The 21040-nt window shown below is 42.0% G+C and overlaps 1 protein-coding gene across 1 annotated transcript in view; it reads right to left on the bottom strand.

Annotated features, from left to right (window-relative positions):
- Positions 1-3130: 3130 nt before the first annotated feature.
- Cht6 (Chitinase 6) overlaps positions 3131-21040 on the bottom strand; it is a 204870-nt gene continuing 186960 nt past the window's right edge. Inside the window, exons 17-20 of the mRNA XM_080267986.1 lie at positions 20212-20661; positions 10059-10152; positions 6435-6974; positions 3131-4528 (exon numbers count right to left, since the gene is read on the bottom strand). Coding sequence (XP_080124112.1) covers positions 3488-4528; positions 6435-6974; positions 10059-10152; positions 20212-20661 — 2125 coding nt within the window. The 3' untranslated portion in view covers positions 3131-3487. The remainder of the gene's footprint in view (positions 4529-6434; positions 6975-10058; positions 10153-20211; positions 20662-21040) is intronic.

Genomic DNA, 21040 nt, shown 5'->3' with positions numbered 1-21040 from the left:
GGGTAGTGGGGATGTTCAGAAATTGGATATTAGAGTGATTACTGTATCTCTGTCTTAAAGGAAAAAGTGCTCATGTGATTGAGTTCCAAATGACAGAAGGGAATGTGGTGCCAAGAGATGAGCTATACATGCATGGAAGATACAAATTGGGGAGTGTAAAAATTTACTGGATTGAGGAAATTTTTCAAAGAAGCAGTTTGGAGAGAATTCAGGCAAACAAGAGAGATGCAGAAGTGGGATATCTTTCTAGGCTTGGGTGTGGAATAATATGTGCCAAGAGTAAGTGGGAGAGAGAACTGGAAAAAGGACTGGTTCAACTGAAATGTGTATGGTAGCAAAAACAGAAAGGGATGCAGCATGGTACAAACAGAGAAAGAGAAGTAACAATAGAGCTAAAAAAGAATACAAAGGAACTAGAAATGAATATACAAGAATCCACAGAGAGGAAGAATGAAACTTTGAAAGAGGTATAACTGACAAACGTAAGAAGGAATATAAATTGTTTCATAGGTTTGTCAATGGCAAACCAAAACACAAGGAAGGAATCAATAAGCTGAAAGTAGAAGGAAAGGTCTACAAAGATGCAGCAATGCAAACTGATATAATGAATGAAAGTTTCCAATCGTTTTTCACTAAGGAAAGTGATTTTGTGGAGGGGGAAGGAGCGACTAGAAATGAAGTTTTAAGAGATATAAAAGTGGAAATGCAGGAAGTGTATAAATTGCTGGAAACTCAAGATGTAAGGAAGGCCCCAGGGCCTGATGGGATCTCTAATTGGATACTTAAGGATTGCGGAGAACAACTGGCAGATAAGTTTCATGGTTTAATTGTGTGTTCTCTGAAAGAAGGGAAAGTGCCTTGGGAATGGAAGAGGGCCAGTGTGGTACCAATTTACAAAGGAGGGACTAAGGAAGAACCCTTGAATTATACACCAGTGTCCCTGACCAGCATGGTCGCAAAACTGTGCAAGAGAATCTTGAAAGACAGATAAAATATCTGGAAGAGATGGACATTTGGGCAGAAAGTCAGTTTGAATTCAGAAATGAAAGGTCATGTGTCTCTGATTTGCTGAATTTCTACCCAAGGACGATTTACATGCTACAGGAGAGAGATAGCTGGGTGGATGGTGTGTACTTAGATCTGGAGAAAGCCTTTGACAAGGCACCCCATTAGCAACTAATGTAGAAATCGGAGCACACAGGAGGACTGAAAGGGAACCTTTTAGAGTGGATACGACCAACAGATGAGGGCAGTAAAAAAGGACAGGATGTCAGGGTGGAGGGAGGTAACAAGTAGAGTCTTGCAGGGTTCAGTGCTGGTGCCTGTAATGTTCCTGATCTAAGTAAATGATATGATGGAGGGAATGAACAGTTATCCAAGTCTGTTTGCAGATAATGCAAAGATCATGAGGAGAGTAGAAGCTGAAAAGGATTGTAAATTGCTGCAGGAAGATCTGTTATGATTGGAGCTGGGTATGGGAAATGACATTCAACGCAAAATACTGGAAATGGGTAAAAGTACCAAGAGGATATCACTGAATTACTCGATGGGAAAAGAACCAGTCTTAAAAGCGAGAGAAGAGAAGGACCTGAGAGTATTGGTCCTGGATAATGTTACTCAAAAAACACATTAACAAGATTGTCAGTGAGACATACAAGCTCTTGACAAACAAGAGTGGCATTTCAATACATAGATGAGATGACGAAAAAATTGATAGTGGCTATGATCCACCCGAGGTTAGAATATGCGGCAATGATGTGGTCCCCACATAAAAAGAAAGCTATATACAGTACAAGCTCAAGAGTATACAGTACTGTACAAAGAGCAGCGAACAAGATGGTCCCTAGTCTGGCAAATCTATTGTACAAGGAAATAATAGAAAAGCTAAGTCTGCCTTCATTAGAAGAAAGAAGAGGGGTGACATGATTGCCGTGTTCAGGACCATGATGGGAGTAGACAAAACTGACAGAGATCTGTTTGTATGGGATGGGGGAGCAACAAGAGGATATGGAAAAATAAGACATGCTGCTTGAAGGATATCAAGAAATACAGTTCTACATACAGATGCACTGACCTGTGGAATAGCCTGGACAAAGAGATCGTCCAGTCCAAAAGCTTAAATGAGTTTAAAGCAAAGTTTGACTGGTTGAGACACGGAGATGGGACCCACGAGCGTAGCTCAATTCCTGTATATGACAACTAGGTAAATACACACACACACACACACACACACACACACACACACACAAACTGAGATATCAAGCATTTACCCACCATAAAAAAAATAAGCAAAAACAAGGCAAAGCACAGATCAAAGCATGCTTAAGCAACAAAAGCATTTTCATATTACACAGCTTGTATTCACAAAAGAAAGATGATTAATATTATCAAACACTGTCTACTGATCCCACATAACATTGTCCAGTTCCCTCTCTAACTCATGAATGGAGGGGGTGAACTGCAGAAGAGCAACTTCGGCTTGCTGTCCACCGGATACCATCCAACCCAAGGCAGTGGTAACAGTGGCGCAGCCTGATTTCCCTTACTTACACCCCTGTGCCTTAATTGTTAAAATCCCCTGAATCGACTGTAATAACAAAATACTAGTTAGGAATATACGAAAACTTCTGAGGATGTGCTGATAAAACTTTACTGTGGTGGGTGGTTTTGAATAAAAGACAAGGATTTAAATAGGTTTTAATTATAAAAGGCTATATACACCATAAACATCTGGAATTAAAATTTCCATCCTAACACAGTACAGTATAAAGACTGTTTCCTTATTTTTCACTGATGAACAGAACTCAAGCACAACATACTCATAGCATTCACACACAATTAACAAAATAAGTAAATACAAGCCATTCACTCTTCTGTTCTTCAAGAGAGGGAGATAAAGTGGAGAATAAACACTCAATCAAAGACATTTGGCATAAAGGGAAGTCTGTGAATAACAAATTTACTGTACAATTCATTCATGAGACTCCAGTGTATACATATTGCAGAAATACAGCATAAACAAAACGTTTGGCTACTGTATAAATACATGGACATCCCAAATTTAGGTAATCTCCATGGAATCTGTGAAACTAATTATTCATTAAAGTACTATTTATTATATTTGCTTTTGCATTACTTCACACTGAAATCAACACCTTCAAGATGAAGGCAAACCATTCTCTTCTCATTTAATAACGTGGCAATGAAATTTGCCCACTCCATGTATGTACTGTGCTTGCATATTCTAAATGAATAAGAAACTTGAAAACTGCACAGTACCTCATTTATTAATAATGTCCTAATAATGTCTCAGATTATTATATCTTGCATAGCACTGCATATACAGTACTGTACAGCAATATCCAACCATTTAAATTAATGAACATCATTCTTTAGAAAGATGTGCATGTTATCAACAAATAAGTTTCTGCAGCTACCAGCACTACTATATGAGTCTGGTGTAACAGAAAGAAGGTGCACTGCTGGCCTACTCAGTTCCTACACAGTCAACAGCTTCTGCCCAATTGCACATGCCACCTACAGGGTCAAAGACAAGCTGCTGTGGGCAAGTGTAAACCCATCCACGGACCAGCCCACGCACAGTTTTGGAGCACGAGATGAATTTCTTACAGGAGTCTGGGTGAGCAAAGTAACCAGTGTCATAGCACTGCACAGACCCATCAGCCATAAGCACTGCCTTCTCAGTAAGAGTGGCCAATTGTCCTAAGGTGCCTGTCAGTGCCCCATCCAGATCATCATAGTAGTAGTCATAGTAGTCATTAATATCCAAGATAGCTGATGGAGCAGGTTTACCAGGTGTAGGTGGGGCCTGAGTTGGGCGAGGAGTGCCAATGCGCTGAGGGCGTGTGCTGCGAGCCGGAGGCCGGGTAGTGGTTGGGCGCGGGGTGGGACGAGGGCGTGAAGTGGTGGGGTGAGGAGTAGGGCGCGGACGAGGAGTAGGTCGTGGGCGAGGGGTGGGTTTTGGCCGAGGCCTTGGGGTAATGGTTGTGGAGATAGGCTTCGTAGCAGCAGTTGTGGGGAACGGACTAGGTTCTGGGGTAGTTGTAAGAACTGGGGTAAGATCTGGAGTAACAGACTCAGGAGAGGTGAAGAGAGAGAACAGTGAAGGTCTGGAGGAGGTCTCAGGGGCAAAGGTGGTAACAACAATGGCATCAAAATCAGCTTCAGTATTAGGATCCTCCTGTAGAGCAGGTGGCAAAGTGGTCGGACTAGTTACTGCAGCAGGCGTGCTGATGATTGGCCGGGGTTGAAGGCGGGGTTCATCGTCTGCACGGGCTGGGTTAATACGGTCAGCAGGGCGAGGGGTAGTGTCAAATAATGGACGTGTAGGTCTGATGCTATCTGGCTTTGACCGAGTAAGGATGGCAGGACGTGTAGGACGTTGGCGTGTTGTTGGCCGGAGGGTTACACTCTGCTGCCGGGAAGTGGGACGAGGACGGAAGAAAGCCCGAGGGGGTGTAGGTTGTGGTGTGGTTGTTGTAGGAATCCTTATCCTTGCTCTGTTGGGCTAAAGTCAAAAGAACAGTCAGTATCACAATTTTCTTAACAATAGTGGACAACTATAAGTCAATATTCATACAGTACTTGAAAAAGATTTTCAAAATATAAACTACCATCCATCAGTTAATTCTAAACTACAAACCTTATTGCAGACGATATAAGGTACAATCAAACGGTCAAAATAAAAATGTTTTTGCCTCTACTGTAAACTGTTATCTATGATTACATTAAGTACAGTGCAAATAGAACACAACAGAAATTTGAATTATTAAAGGATATTATAAAGAGACACCGCCAGAAAGCATTCATCCCAGACACACGTCCTGTTGTAAGATAAGACAGCTGGAAGAAGAGAGTCCAATTTGATGACAACAGTGCACTTCAGCAAGTGGTCACCTCTAAAATGGAAAAAGGCCCATTTAAGCCAGGTCAAAACATAGGGTCATTCCAAAGTCCAAAATCACCATAGTAGTCACAGAGTCCATAAAATACTCAGATTGCAATAGTAGGCTGGTATGAAAAGGAAAATCAATGTTATGTGGGATTAACACTCATAATGAGATGGAGGCAAGGCAATGGTAAACTATGCTGTGATGAAAAAGAAGTTTCAGCACTGATAATAGTATATTCTGGACAAGAAAACAATAATAAATTTGCATTTGAACATGGTTTGCTGCTCCTACATGCATTACATTTTTTGGCCTAAAAATGATTACTACAATCTATTATCATGAAAGAATGTAAAATAATCTTACGTGAGCATATAAACTGGTAACATACCACCCCAAAATATGGGAAACTATCATTTAATTAGACACACATGCTCAAAACTTCTGTCAAAGGAAAGAGCATCTGCAAGTAGTTTAAAAAAGTGAGATTCCTGTATGATGGAGAAAAACTTAGAAAATTTCAGGAAACAATAATTTCCAAGAAAGTAAGGCAAAAATTCTTAAAAGAAATTTTGAGGGAAAAGTAAAAATTTCTAATGCCATGGAAGGGATGAAACTGTCTTATCAATGCCATCAAGAAAATTAAGATGAGTTACCTACCATTTAAATATTATGACACAAATAATTGTTGTACAGGTACCTATCAAAAATGTAATTATCTGAACAAGATTCTCAAATGTGATTGGAGTGAATGTCATTAAGAAGCAGATATGAAAAATAATCAGGAATGGGAACTAAAAAGGGGACACTAGAATTGGGAAATCATAATGCACATAACTTTTTCTTACCCACAATTCATCAATCATGGATCTGGAAGAGAGAGCGATCATTTATACCAAACAAGCTGGAGAACGATCAGTGAACACAGGGAGAGGAGGCTTGGGACAACACCAGCCTGAACCCCAGATGATTCCTCACACCTAGCACCTCCCCACATCGTATTCTGAAAGAAAGAGCAGGTCCGTCTCAAGTCCATCACGTCAGCTCTTACGCAAGGGTCGTCTGAGGTCGCTTTTCATCGTGGGCAAGTCAGTCATGAGCCGCCGATTATGTGTTAATGCTAACTGTTATTATGACAATAATGCAACTTCCATGGGTCACATCAGGCAGGCATACAAGGTGCACCTGCAAAACTAGTGCAAGACTACATTGGAGTGTATACAGTATTAAGCTTGTGTTAATTAATCTGTTGATGTGTGCTGGGGATGCACTACTTACTTCTTACCAATATGTGGATGCATATCTCATACATGATAAGTAAGTTTACATATCTAACTACATTCAAAGATAATATGTACATCATATATACAAGCAAAAGCTGGGGATAGGTGGAAGTGGAATATTCAGAAAGTCAGGTGCAAGACGAAAAAGATTGTGTGTAAAACTATATACAGTCCGTGACACTATGCACACTACATTCACACTACACCCACCACCACTAGAAAAAAAGAGATGTATAATTACTTGGCCAAGGGCTTCGTTGTCTTCCAATTCCTCCCTACCAAACACTCGCCTCTGGTTCTGGTTGGGTCTGCTTTCAGGGCTTGAGCCAAGGGGCTGACTGGACACAGCGGAGGTCAACTGGGTCAGGCTTTCTTCATGCTCGTCCCTTCCAAACACCTCTTCCTCTACATTACCTGTTTCAGCGATGCCACTCTGAGATGAAATGGGATGGCTAGTTTGGGAAGCATCTGACCCATGACTCTCTCTGCCTTCAGTCGACCCTACTGCACTTCCCTCAACTTGAGACCGTGTTTGTGTGGGTCTTGCTGTGATAGTACTGGTGGTGGTGGTCTCTGTTGTTGTGGAGGTGGTTGCTGTGCTAGCTGGTGTGGAAGGAATGCTTGGGATAGTGAGTGGGGGTGTCTGTGAAGAGGGAGAGTGGCTAAGGCTTGGGCTTGGAGACTCAACATCGCCGTACAGGAACTCGTCATCGTAGTAATAATAATCCTCAATTGGCAGGCCATCCTCTGGAGCAGCCACGGTGGGAGGTGAAGAGGAATCCTGGGGAGAGAGAGGAACACCATGCAGGTTGTGGCCAGCCTCCTTCTGGGGTGCTGCTTGGCCATGCACATCGGGTGAAGAGTCATGCACTACCTGGAGAGAACCATCCTCTATGGTCCCACCAGAACCATGCAAAAGATCCCCTGAAGTTGCAGGAAAGACAGCCCCAGGCAGAGTTACATGAGTTGGGCGGAGGGGAGGGTGAGTGCCAGGGGTAGACAGGGTTTTGGCTGTTTTCTGGGGGCTGGGTGAAAGACCAGACTCTCCAACTAACACCACAACAGTTGGCTGTGTGCTCTGTTGTGGCTTTGTTGTAGAGGATGGAGGAGGAGAGGTTGTCGATACAAATGGGAGGGTTTGAGGAATCACATGGGAGGATGGATAAGTTTCAGATGACTGAGATGGAGGGGAGAAGAGGGGAGACACAGATGAAGTGGGAGGAAGTCTTGAGGAAGTGGAAGGGAAAGTCACAGGTGGAATGGTAGGAATTCTGGGGGATGTGGGAGGGGGAGTTTGGGGAATTCTGGGGGAAGTGGTAGGAGTAGGAGGAGTTGTGGGGGAAGTGGTAGGAATGGGAGAAGTTGTGGGGGACGTGGAAGGAGCAGGAGGAGTTATGGGGGCAGTGGAAGGCGTAGAAGATATGGAGGAAGTAGAAGGAGCAGAAGGAGTTGAGGGAGAAGTGGAAGGAGTAGGAGGAGTTGTTGGGGAAGTGGAAGGAGTAGGAAGAGTTGTGGAGGAAGTGGAAGGAGTAGGAAGAGTTGTGGAGGAAGTGGAAGGAGCAGGACGAATTGTGGTGAAAGCGGATGGAGAAATAGGAGGAATTCTGGAAGGGGAGGTAGATGAAATTCTGGGGGAAGTGGAAGGGGGAGTCTTGGGTGGAACTCTAGCTGAAGTGGATGGGGCAGCTGTATGTGAAGGAGGAGAAACTCTGGGGGTAGTGGCAAGGGGAGTTACTTGGGAAGTTGGGGGAGGAAGAGAGGATGCAGACTGTTGGGAAGTGAGAGGGGTTATGGATGAAGAGGGGGGAGGGGATGGAAAAGTAGGCTGGGTCATAGAGGAGGGAGGGAGAATAAAGGGGGAAGCAGTACTAAGAGTCCCTGGGGGAAGTGTGGAATGTTCTTCGAGTTGTATAAGCGCCACTGTTTCATGATGGTCTTGGTGGTGATCCTCATTATCCGGCTGGTATCCAGAATGGGTCGTATCATCTAACTGTGTCATGCCATCAGTGTGTGTCACATCAGTCTGTGGCCTAACATCAGTGTCTGTCATGTGGTGAGCTTTCATCATGTCATCAGTTTCTGTCCTGTGAGTATGAGGCATATCACTAACCTGTGCCATGTCATCCACCTGAGTCACATCATCAATCTGTGTTATGTAGCTGCTGTGTGTTGTATATGTGTCAAGTATGGATACACTGTCATTCTCGGTTACAAATGTCCCTCTCTCAGTGGTGACTCGGGCTGTCGTGACTTGAGGTGTGGTGACCTGAGGTGCAGTGGCCTGAGGTGTGGTGACCTCTGGAGTAACCACCTGTCGAAGTGCCTGTTGACGTAACCTTTGTGACAATCTACCCCTCTGAGCTCTGAGACCACGTGAGGCCTGGGATGGGCGAGTGGCATTGCGGCGAGGGATATCTGGACGGCTCAACCTGACTCGTGATCTAACCCGTGAGCGCCCACGTCCTCGGGACTGTCCTCGACTTGACACTCGAGTTGCTAAAGTAGGCCTTTTCTTTGGGGCAGAAGTGGTTGCAAAGGTCTGTTTTACTTCTGGAACAGGTTTAGGTGTTTCATCATGCTTTATATCAGAACTTGACTTTATTTCCAAAACTGTACTTGCAGGTTTTGTCAATGAGGTAACCTGTACTTTTGGGGTGTGTTGATGTTCCAAGACAGGGTCAGTCTCAGGATCAACTCTTTCTTCTGGGGTTGATTTGATTTCCACATCTGGCACGACTTTAGAGTCAACTTTTGTTTCTGAGGTAGGTTTGGACTCGACAGTTGATGTCATCTGTACCTCTGAATCAGATTTTACCTCTTGAGTTGAACCAAACTTCCAAATGGGCTTAACTTCTGAAGTAAGCTTACTTCCCTCATGTAATTTAACCTCCAGAGCATCTTTGGCCTCTGACATTGGGCTGATGTCCATAGTGTCCATACCAGATTTATCATCTGGATTGATCCCATCATCTAATAAAGATGCATTCTTAATTTCAGGCTTATCTTCTACAGTAAGCTGGACATCAGTATCAGATTTGATATCTACGTCAGTTTTTACCTCTGGAGTTGATTTTGCTTCTGTGGTAAGGACACCAGCAGCGGTAAATTTCATATCTGATCCAGATTTCCCTTCTTGGACATGTTTAATTTCTATGGTGGACTCAAGTTCATGAGCAGACTTGATTTCCTGGGTAGTTTTACCATCTGAGGCATGTGTATGGTCTGTATCAACTTTGATATCAGTGGTATGTTTTATATCAGGTGTAAGTTTGGCATCAGGTGCAGGTCTGGTCTCTGGGGTATGAGTTAGTTGTGTAGATATTCTGACTGGCCTAAGCTCAGGTCGAATCCTGGCAGGGACATCCCTAATCTCTGGGGCAGGCAACTGAGCAATAAGATTACTGTCAGGAGCCACCTTGGCAGTGACCTCAGTGCCTGCCTCAAGTTCACTTTCAGACACAACCCTGACTGGTACCAAGCGACGCCCAGAACCTCGGGTTCTACCCAAGTTGACTTGATTTTGATCAATCAGTTGGTTAATATTAACATCAGCTATTGTGTCATGTGCTGTGTGTTGATGAGGGGTGGGATGGAAGTGGGACTCAGGGACAGATTGTGTTAGTTCAGTTAAGTCTACTCTGTCAGTATGTGAGGCCTCCACCTCCCTCCCAGTGGTCACAGAGAATGCCTCCACAGGTGCCACGCTGGGAAGTGATGACCCTGCCACAACAGTGGCTGAAACAGCAGAAGGTTCAGCCCCTCCCTCATGCAACAAGTTCTCCAGAATATGGTGAGAAACAGAGGGAGCAGTGGTGGACTTAGGACGCACCACCAGCGGCCGGTAGCTCACAGGGAGAGGACTTACAGGCACATTAGTCACAGTTGTTTCCACTGGTGGAGCAGGGGTTGTTGCAGCTTCAGATGAGGGGGCAGGGCGGTTGCGGTCCAGTGTCACATACCTGGAAAACATTCACCAAAACTTTTAACATTTACAGTAATTACCAGTACATTAATGTCATCTAACATAACAGTACTTCACATAAAGGGTGGTGCATATATATGGCCCACTTTGATACTCAGCTGAATGCTAACAAGGCATATGGGCCTGATGGAGTCCCTCCTGTTGTCCTCAAGAACTGTGCTTACACCCTGCCTAGGTAAACTATTTCGCCTTTGTTTGTCAACTTGCACCTTTCCTTCTTGCTGGAAGTTTGTTCTCATCCTGTCAGTCCCAAAGAAAGGTGACCATTCCCAACCCTCTAACTATTGTCCAATTGCTTTAACATCCTGTGTCTCAAAAGTTTTCAAGTCTGGTCTTAACAGAAAAATTTTTAAGCATCTTTCCTATCACAACCTTCTCTCTGATTGTCAGTATGGGTTCCGTCAGGGACGGTCCACTGGAGATCTTCTCACCTACCTTTCAGACTCCTGGTCATCCTACTCTCAGGACTTTGGTGAAAGCCTTGCCAATGCACTTGACATCTCAAAGGCTTTCGATCGAGTCTGGCATAAATCTTTAATTTCCAAACTGCCCTCTTATGATTTCTATCCTTCTATCTGTGCCTTCATCTATGGCTTCCTTTCTGGTCATTCTATACCTGCTGTTGCAGATGGCCATCATTCTCCTAGATCTATCAACAGTGGTGCTCCCCAGGGCTCTGTCCTATCACCAACTCTCTTCCTTTTTTTCATCAATGACCTTCTAAGCTGTACATCTAACCCTATCCACTCGTACGCTGATGATTCACCCTTCACATTTCCATTCAGTTCCCACAACATCCATCTCAGCTGTTACTTCAACAAACAAGGGATGAGGCTATGGCACACCTAATGTCTGACTTGGCTCGTATCTCTGACTGGGGTAAAAATAATCTTGTTGTTTTTAATGCATCAGTTTTTACACCTATCAACCCGATAAAGTCTTCCACAGGAGTACCCACTAATGTTTAATAATATCCAGCTCAATCCTGCATCATCCTTGAACATGCTTGGGGTTTCATTCACTTGGGACTTATTTTGGAAAGATCACTTTGCATCTCTTGTAAAATCTGCTTCCAAGAGATTAGGTGTGCCAAGTCGACTCCATAACTTCTTTACCCCTGCACAGTTGTTGACTTTATACACAGGTTTTATTCGCCTCTGTGTAGAGTACAACTCTCATGTGTGGGGAGGGTCCCCACATATGGCTCTTCTCAATAGGGTGGAGTCAAAGGCTTTTCGTCTCATTAACTCTCCTCCTCTTACTCGCTCCCTTCAACCTCTCCCTCTTTGCCGCACTGTTGCATCTTTATCTCTTCTCTATCACTACTTCAATGGTCACTGCTCCTTTGAACTGTCTGCTTGCATCCCTTCACCTCTATGACAGGTGCCTAGCACCAGTCTAGCAACAATCTCTCATCCCTTTTCTGTCCAACTCTCTAATACACGATTTAATCGTTATGCCCAGTCCTTCATTTATGCAACAGGTCAGCTCTGGAACTGTCTCCCTCTGTCTGTATTTCCTACTTTCTATGATCTCCAGTCTTTCAAATGCAGTGTGTCCAGGCATCTCAAAATGAACGGATTTTGAATTTGGCTCTCTTTTGTATTGTTTTTGTTTTTTTCTTGGAAGGAATGATTTGCGGACTCCTGGCCTTCGGTTTGGAGGGATGGAGTGGAGAGGTATATGAGTGAAAGGGGTGTGAGCTGGGAGCTGGGCAGCGAAATGGGGGGGACAGGGTGACGTGGAGGCAGTTTGTTTGTGGCCACGCCGTATGGGATGAAGGCGTCTGGCAATATATAGATAGATAGAACGGTTTGCGGGCTCCTGGTCTTTGGTTCCTTCTTCCTTGTATAATAATAAAATAAAATTTAAAAAAAAAAGCAAAGAGCATTCATCCATCCATCATCCAGTCCTACATTGCCCCATGAGGAGTGTAGGAGCCCGAGGCTAGTCAGTTGGTCCCGACATTTAAGATGAGAGTGACCAGCCTCACTCATCCCTGAATGGCATTACAAGAGCAATCAACCCCAACCACCCCTTGGATATAAACTTTCACCAGCTCAATCCAATTAAAGCGCAATAATTACCCACTAAACCACCAGGTGCCAAAATTTGGTTATATGGCTACCACCCAGCGTAGTATAAGGTTTCCTGGTGTACAGGAAACCATTTGGCTTGTCACTCAGTGTAGAGTCACCCACAGGCAGAAGGAAGAGGAAAGAAAGAAGGAAAGAAAGACAGAAGAGGGATTGTAAAGTTAACCGTAGGCAGAAGGACAAAGAAAGAGTGAAGGAAAGGAAGACAGAGGAGGATGGAAGGAAAGAAGGATGGAGGAGAGGAAAGGGCAGGCACCCGACAGCAGCACTACATCGAGTAAGTGGATGGTGAGCACCCCCACCTACCACCAAGCAAAGAGCATCATGTGTTTAAAACTTGGAACAATAAAAGTATATATGGAGAGAGGACAATACAAACTTAGCTCAATTCCTGTACAATACAAATAGGTAAACACACACACACACACACACACACACACACACACACACACACACACAGAAATGCAGTATGCTGTACATTAAAAATAAGAAATCCACTATCAATAGAAAGACAAGTGGCCAAGCTGATTATGAAGCAAAGTTTTATCTTCCTTTGGAAAGCAGCAAAAAATATGCTAAAACAATGTTCTGCAAACTTCTGAAGCATTTCAATATACAGTACAACATACTGTAGTCCTTTCAGTCAGATGGGATCTTCTCCTTTTGGGACTTTAGTATCTACATCTTGTAGCTCAGTAATAACCTGTATGCTGGTTATCCATTAACAAACTATTTTTTTTAAGATATCACATCTAGGCTTAGAGATATGAACATCTCGATCAATAATTAAATATATAATATATCACCCGCAATGCTAAGTGGATTCATTAACATTATTAAACATGACAAACTTTTAACATATATGTGCATGCTCTATCAACCTTTCAAAATATGTCTAAAATCAGAAACCAGAAACCCCTTAATATATTGCAGCATGAATACTTATGACTTAGTGCAGCCTCTGTTGCATATAATAAACAAATGTAACATGGCAAAGGTACCATGCCATATTGCAACAAGCTGGTAAAAACCACATAAAGCATTTCAGTACACATACCTGCAGTGTTTTCAAGAATGGCAAAGCAGCATGGAAAATATGAATAAAAGAAAACCACTGTAAAGCAAAATAATAAAAATCAGTAATGACGAATGCTCATGATAGTACAAAGCTTCAGACTGCAACCTGTGAGAAACCAGGATGATTCTAAAGGAAAAGTCCAACATATGAACTGCCAATTCAAAATTTTGAGATGGATCTCTGCTAGGTATGGAAAAAATTTAAGGAACTGGGTTTTAACGCCTTCACTACACTGACATGCTTTATATCTTATTTTTGTTTTCTGAATATGAATTTATTCAGTTCACAAGAAACTTCTCAAACTGAAGGATTTGAATATAGCTGCATTAATCCCTTCAGTATAAGAAGTCAATCCTAAGCTGAATTAATGGTGTGAACAAAAATATAGCAGAAAATATGTCATAGGATAGAAAGGGTTAATAACATTTTCCCTGATCTTCCACATTACCTACCCTATATTAAATAAAATACCTTCATTAATGTTGCCATACTAGTCTTGAATTAGACCCATAGCATGTCTTGGTATAGAGAGTTCATAATGTGCCCAAGTGGTTGCATAAGAAAGATGTGTGTGTGTGTGTGTGTGTATTTACCTAGTTGTGATATACAGGAAATGAGCTACACTCGTGGGGTCCCATCTCCGTTTCTCAACAAGTCATATTTTGCTTTGAACTCGTTTATTAGACTGAACAATCTCTCTGTCCAGGCTATTCCACAGGTTTGTGCAACTAGTTGAAAAACTGTATTTCTTGATATTCTTCAAGCAACTTGGCTTTTTCAGTTTCATTCCGTGTCCTCCTGTTATTCTCCCATCCCATACAAACAGATCTTCTCTGTCAATTTTTTCTACTCCCATCATGGCCCTGAACACTGCAATCATGTTGCCCCCCCCCCTCCTTTCTTCTAAGGTAGGCAGATCTAGCTCTTCCAGTCTTTCCCTGTACAACAGATCTGCCAGGCTAGGGAACATCTTGGTTGCTGTTCTTTGTATTCTCTTGATTTTTTTTTTTTTTTTTTTTTTTTTGGGGTGGGGGGGGGGGGGGGGGAGACCACATACTGCTGCATATTCCAACCTGGGGCGGGTGATGGCCACTATCAATTTTTTCACCATCTCCTCATCCATGTAATGAAATGCTACTCTTATGTTAGTCAAGAGAATATACATCTCTCTACCTATTTTGTTCATGCGTTTTTTGGATGACAAATTATCCTGGACAAGCACTCCCAAGTCCTTCTCTTTCGCTTTTGTGATTGGTTCATTACCCATCAAATAATTCAGTGAGAGTCTCTTGGAACTTTTACCCATTTCCAATACTTTACCTTTTTTTGCATTGGATTTAATTTCCCATATACAGCAGCTCCATTCATGAATCTTATCAAGGTCCTTCTGCAGCTTTTTACAGTCTTCTTTAACTTCTTCTTTCCTCATGATATTTGCATCATCAGCAAACAGATCTGCATAACTGTTTATTCCATCTATCATATTGTTTATGCAAATCAGAATCATTATGGACGCTTACACCGAGCCCTGTGGGCTCCACTTGTTACTTCCCTCCATCCAGATATTCTGTCCTTTATTACTGTCCTCATTTGCCCATCTCTCAAGAAGTCTCTCATCCACTCCAAGAGGTTCCCCTTTAGTCCTCCTGTGTGTTCCAATTTCCACATTAGTTGCTTGTGGGGTACCTTGTCAAAGGCTTTCTCCAAATCCAAATACACACAATCCACCCAACTATCTCTCTCCTGTAGCACGTCTATCGCCCTTGAGTAGAAGCTCGACAAGTTGGAAACACACGACCTTCCACTTCTGAATCCAAACTAACTTTCTGCCAAAGTGTTCATTTCCACCAGATATTTTATCCATCTGTCTTTCAGAATTCTCTAGCACAGTTTTGCAACCATGCTGGCCAGGGACACTGGTCTGTAATTCAGACCCGCCCTTATAAACTGGTACCACACTGGCCCTCTTCCATTCCCGAGGCACTTTCCCTTCTTCAAGAGAACACACAATTAAACAGTGAATCTAATCTGCCACTTGTTCTCTGTATTCCCTTAGTATCCAATCAGAGACCCCATCTGGTCCTGGGGCCTTCCTCACATGTTGTGTTTCCAGCAATTTGTACACATCTTGCAATTCAACTTTTACATCTTTTAACACACTTAAACTTTTATATCTTTCAATGCTCTTCAACTTTTACATCTTTTAACACTACATTTCTAGTCTCTCCCTCCTCCTTCACAAAACCACTTTCTCTAGTGAAGACTGATTGGAGGCATTTGTTCATTATTTCAGCTTGCATAACCGCATCGTTATAGACATTTCTTCCTACTTCCAGCTTATTGATGTCTTCCTTTTGTTTCAATTCACTGAACCTGTGAAACAATTTAGGTTCTTCCTTACATTTGTCAATTATGCCTTTTTTGAAGTTTCTTTTTTCCTCTTTATGTATTCGTGTGTGTGTGTGAGTGTGTGTGTGTGTGTGTGTGTTCTTATCTTACCTAATTCTTAACTAATTGTGTCTTTACAGGAATGAGTCAAACTCGTACTGTCCCATGTTTTGAACCATTTTTATCATACGTCTTTAATTTAATGAACTGTTTTGGCACAGATTATTTCATTCGGCAGTGCATTCCACTGATCAACTGCTCTACTGGGGTAACTGAATTTCCTTAAGTCCTTATCACCTCTCTTTTTGTACAGTTTTCTGCAGTGTCCTTTTAATGTTGTTTCCCCATAGGTTATACATTCATTTAGGTCTATTTTCACTTTTCGTGTGATGCATTTATATAACATAATCATGTCTCCTCTCTTCCTTTTCTTCTGTAATGTTGGCAGGTTTAATTTTTCAAGTCTTTCTTTATAGCTTAGGTCCCTTAACCTGTGGACTGAGCAATTACCTATTGTCGTCCCACCCCATGGTGGGCAAAATATGGATATTTTTTTTTTTTTTTTTTTTTTTTTTTTAATACTCTTGAAGGTACACATCTAAGGCATCATCTGAAAAAAAAAAAAAAAAAAAAAAAAAAAAAAAAAAAAAAAATGGTCTCCATCTTTGCATAGGGCCATGTGGGGTTTCTGTAGGGGAGTACAATAGTGAAAAAAAAAAAAAAATGTTTTTGTTAATTATATACTTGCAGATAAACATCCAGGGCATCATCTGGTGAAAAGAAAAAAATCTCTCTCACTCCATCTTTGCGTAGCGCCATGTGTAAGTTTGCATAGGGGTGGAGTCGTTAGCGGTGATGCACGGCCAGCACAGCCTGAGCTATGGCTCGAAACGCGATGCTACCCAGCCTGAGCTGTGGATTGCAATCCCCGGGTTAAACTTGGTGCCCATCTTGTATTGGCTTTTTGTACCCTTTCAATCTTATCTATGTGTTTTTTGAGATGTGGATTCCAGATTACTGATGCATACTCCACAGTTGGTCTGACGAATGATGTTATCTTTCTCAGTATGTCTTCATTTATATACTTGTATCTGAATGCTACCCTCATATTAGCAAGGAGTGTGTACATGTTCCTTACTTTTCCATTTATGTGGTCAGCTGGTGATAGCCTGTTATTGATAATCACTCCTAAATCCTTTTCCCTTTCTGATATGTGTAGGGTTGAACTTCCTAACATATAGTCCCAATCTGGTCTTTTTCATTTTTACCAAATTTTATAACATGACATTTGTCCACATTCAATTCCATCAGCCATCTACTGCTCCATTCATGAAGCTTATTTAACTCCTCTTGTAGCTCTATGCAAGAGTCTGGGTTAGTAATTTCCCTTTGTATTTTTGCATCATCAGCAAGCTATTTAAATAGGTTCCATTTCCAGTGTTGCTGTCTGCCATTTATATATATATTAAAAACATAATTGGTGCCTGTACCGAGCCCTGTGGAACTCCACTTGTCACTTTTCTCCACGATGAGTAATTTCCCCTTAGCACTGTTCTCGTTTCCCTTTTACTGAGAAAACCTTGCCTCCAATCGTACAGATTACCTTGGATTCCTCCTTGATGGTACAATTTCCATAAAAGTCTTTTGTGTGGTACTCTGTCAAATGTCCTCTTGAAATCCAAATATATGCTGTCTACCCAGTCATCTCTTTCTGTCATTATTTCTGCAACTCTATCATAGTAACTTAATAGGTTAGTAACACATGATTTTCCCTTTCTAAAACCAAATTGTCTTTCTGTTATCATACTGTGTTTTTCCAGGTGATTTGCCCAAATTCTTTGTATCAGTTTTTCTAACATCTTGCTTACAAAGCTGGTCGGTCATACTGGTCAGTAGTTAAGTGGATTTTGTCTATTTCCTTTCTTGAAAAGGGGCACAATGTTTGCTTTCTTCCAAATATCAGGTAGTTTTCCTTGTCTTAAAGATTCTCTGAATATTAAATGTAGCTTTTCTGTACATTCCTGTAATACCCAACACAAAATCTCATCAGGGCCACTGGCTTTTCCCTTGTCTAATTTCCTCATCTCTTCCTGGACCTTGTTTCATTATACGTATATTCGTTAATATGTGTGGGCATGCTTGTTCGTTTTCATCTCTTGCAAATCTACTTTCTTTACTAAAAACTGACTGGAAAGCTTTGTTTAGTACTTTACAAATATTTTCTTCACTGGTACAGATTTTCCCGTCATCCACGATGGATTGTATTTTATCTTTAACTTTTGCTTTGTTTTGTATGTAGCTGTAAAACAACTTCGCCTGATCAGTATTCTTGTTTATAATGTCTTCCTCAAACTGCCTAAAGCTTCTCTCCTTTTACTTGTATAATCATTTCTTGCCTGCTTGTAGCTGTTGTATGCTCTCTTACTTTTATGTTGTCTGTATCTGATACACAGCATATCTCTTTTCTCTTCTGCATTTTTACAATCAGTATCAAACCAGGTCTTTATCCTTATTTCCATTTCTTTATGCAATGGGACATAATTATGGACTCCTGTTTCATAAAATTCACAGAATTTTTTATATACAACATTTATATCTTGTCCTCTTAGCTCCTTTTCCCAATCTATATCGTTAACATACTGTACACCTTTAGGTCATGATAGTTGGCCTTTTTATAGTTTTGCCTCTTCCTGTTATTTCCATTACCTATAACTACTGTATATTATATGCTATCCTGAAACTATAGTTTAATACTGCATGGCCACTTTTGCTGAATGGGGGATGAAAGATTATACCGTATTGCCAATTTCATTTTTCTGCCTAGTAAATATGATATCAAATAATAAGAGGTTTTCTGGTCCTCATTATCTGGTGTTCTTTACAAGTTGTTAGAAAAAATTCCTGAATAAGATCCAAGAGCTTTTGATCCCAACAAATTTCATGGTGTTTTACATCCTGAGTATTCCAGTACCATGATAAACAACAAGGGGATCAAGGCTGACCCCTGATACAAACCAACATTCAGAGAAAACTCATCACTCAAATCTCTATTCACCTTTACCTGGGAGTGAGCACCCACATACATGGCCATAACGACCATTACCAGCCACTCCTCAAACCCAAGCTTTCTCATTGCCCACCTCACCACCTCTCTGGGGACCTTGCCAAAGGCATTCTCCAAACCAACAAAAACAAAATACAGATCCCTTTTCTTTCCTACATATTTTTCCTGAAGCTGTCAAACAATGAATATGGCATCAGTGGTCCCTTTGCCTGGCATACCCCCAAACTGCATCTCATCAATATTCACTCTTTCTCTAATCATACCTACTAGAACTCTCTCCATTACCTTCATTATCTGGTCTAAAAGCTTTATGCCTCTATAACTTCCTCTTTCCAGGGCATCACCCTTTCCCCTTGTACACATTTACAATCACACTCTTCAGCCAATCATCTGGAAGAACACAATCATATATTACTGTCTTTATCAGGTCAATGACTAACCTCACTCCTATATCCCCTGGGGCTTTCAACATTTCAGCAGTAAAACCAGACACACCTGCTGCCTTCTCCACCTGCATCCTGCCTATTGCCCAGCTCACAGTAACAGTGTTAATCAAAGGCCAAGGGTGAAATACTGGATCTGCTGGCTCCAAACCTTCCCTGTCCTAGTCAAACTCCTCATGCAACAACCAGCTGTAATGCTCTCTCCATGCGTCTTTAATACCCTCACTGCTCATCACAACCCTTCCTTCATCATTCTTCACACACTGCTCACCTATGATATCCTTATTCTCCCTCTTCATCTGATCTGCCACTCTAAAAGTCATATTCTTCCCTTCCACAAGAATAAGGTTATCAAGTAAAAGTCTCTGTGACTCAGGCTTCGCCCTGTAAACCTCCTTTCTAGCCCTACGCTTGGCAGCCATGTATTCCTCTCTGTTACGACCCTGCAGCAAATTATCTATACGCTTCACTACAAAAGTACATAAACTTAGCCACAGTGCTGAATCCCAATCTCAACTTCTGGAAAAGCCACAGCACACCACTTCTGCAATGTGCAATGAATCATCAAGAGGGGTTAAAGGGATTAACATACTCTACAGCCATAAGTCTGTGCAGTCAGTTAAAAATGAGGGGCCAAGGTGAACTACATATGAAGATTCTTCTTCTCCTTTTACTTGTGGCCACATAAAGATCAATGTGCCACACTCTGAATCCCACACTCAGTGTGAATGTGGTAAACCTGATTCTGGATGAAGAATATGAACATTACATACATGATGAAACATTAAAGCTGGCAAGACACTGTTGATGAAGATAAGACTAAAAGCTGGTACTCATAAAGCAACAATCTAAAGCAGACAGCACAAGACAAAGCAAACAAACAAGGCAGTGAAAAGCTGCAGCAAAAAGAAGCAAATCTATAAAGTATGAGCCCCAGCCAGAATTAAGTACGTGGGCTGTGGGGTACCTGGGAGGGGTGCGTGCTCGCTGCTCTAAACCTTGTGCTGGACTAATAGTGGTCTCAGTGAGCTCAGGAGAGGTAGGAGTGGGAGTGACTGGAGTGGCCCTGGTTCGAGACCGAGTAATTGTTACATACTGCAGTGTGGGCTCCGTGGGTGATATCTGGGATACTGGCTTCTCCACCACGGATCCCCTATTGGCTGGTCGCTGCCTTTCAATGGTTACGTACTGCCGGCCACCTGTAGAATCAGCCACTTCTCGTGCCTCCCCTACATCAGCCTCAACTGGGATTTCAGCCTGAGTCTCCTGCTGCCGAGATGTGGGACGCTGCCTTCTAATGGTGGTGTACTGTGGCCGAGTATTTCTGCCTCCACCATCAGAAACAGATGAACCTCCTGACCCACGATGCTCACTTGGGGCTTCTCTGGCAGGCTCTTGTGTTTCAGCTGGTGGACTTCTGTAAAATTCACCGGTTTCAACATGATTTTAAAATTTTGGGGTACTGTGCTGGCAACTATTATAGTGCTATTATTAGCTTGAGCTTAAACAAATAAGAGTCACTTTAAGTTATTCCTTGTGTGAATGCAATGTGATGTTTGCAAAACTACATGTAATGATACAGTATGATCAAGGAAGCTGGTATACTTTGACAAATATCATAAACCCTCTCAAAAACTGTGCACCTAAATTCAAACAGCAGTTTGGTCTTTCCTGTTAAAAAATCAACACATACATCTAATACACATCTCTATGGACATACAGTACTATTTCTATAGTACTGTACCACTATAACTGAAGCTAAACTGAAAAATGCTGCTTTTCTATGCAAGGAAGAA

Source organism: Coenobita brevimanus, chromosome 26, assembly GCF_032717465.1.
Source record: "Coenobita brevimanus isolate Jiangsu-jjx chromosome 26, ASM3271746v2, whole genome shotgun sequence".
Classification (NCBI taxonomy): domain Eukaryota; kingdom Metazoa; phylum Arthropoda; class Malacostraca; order Decapoda; family Coenobitidae; genus Coenobita; species Coenobita brevimanus.
The sequence above is the reverse complement of the archived record's forward strand: the minus strand, read 5'-3'. Positions and strand labels throughout refer to the sequence as shown.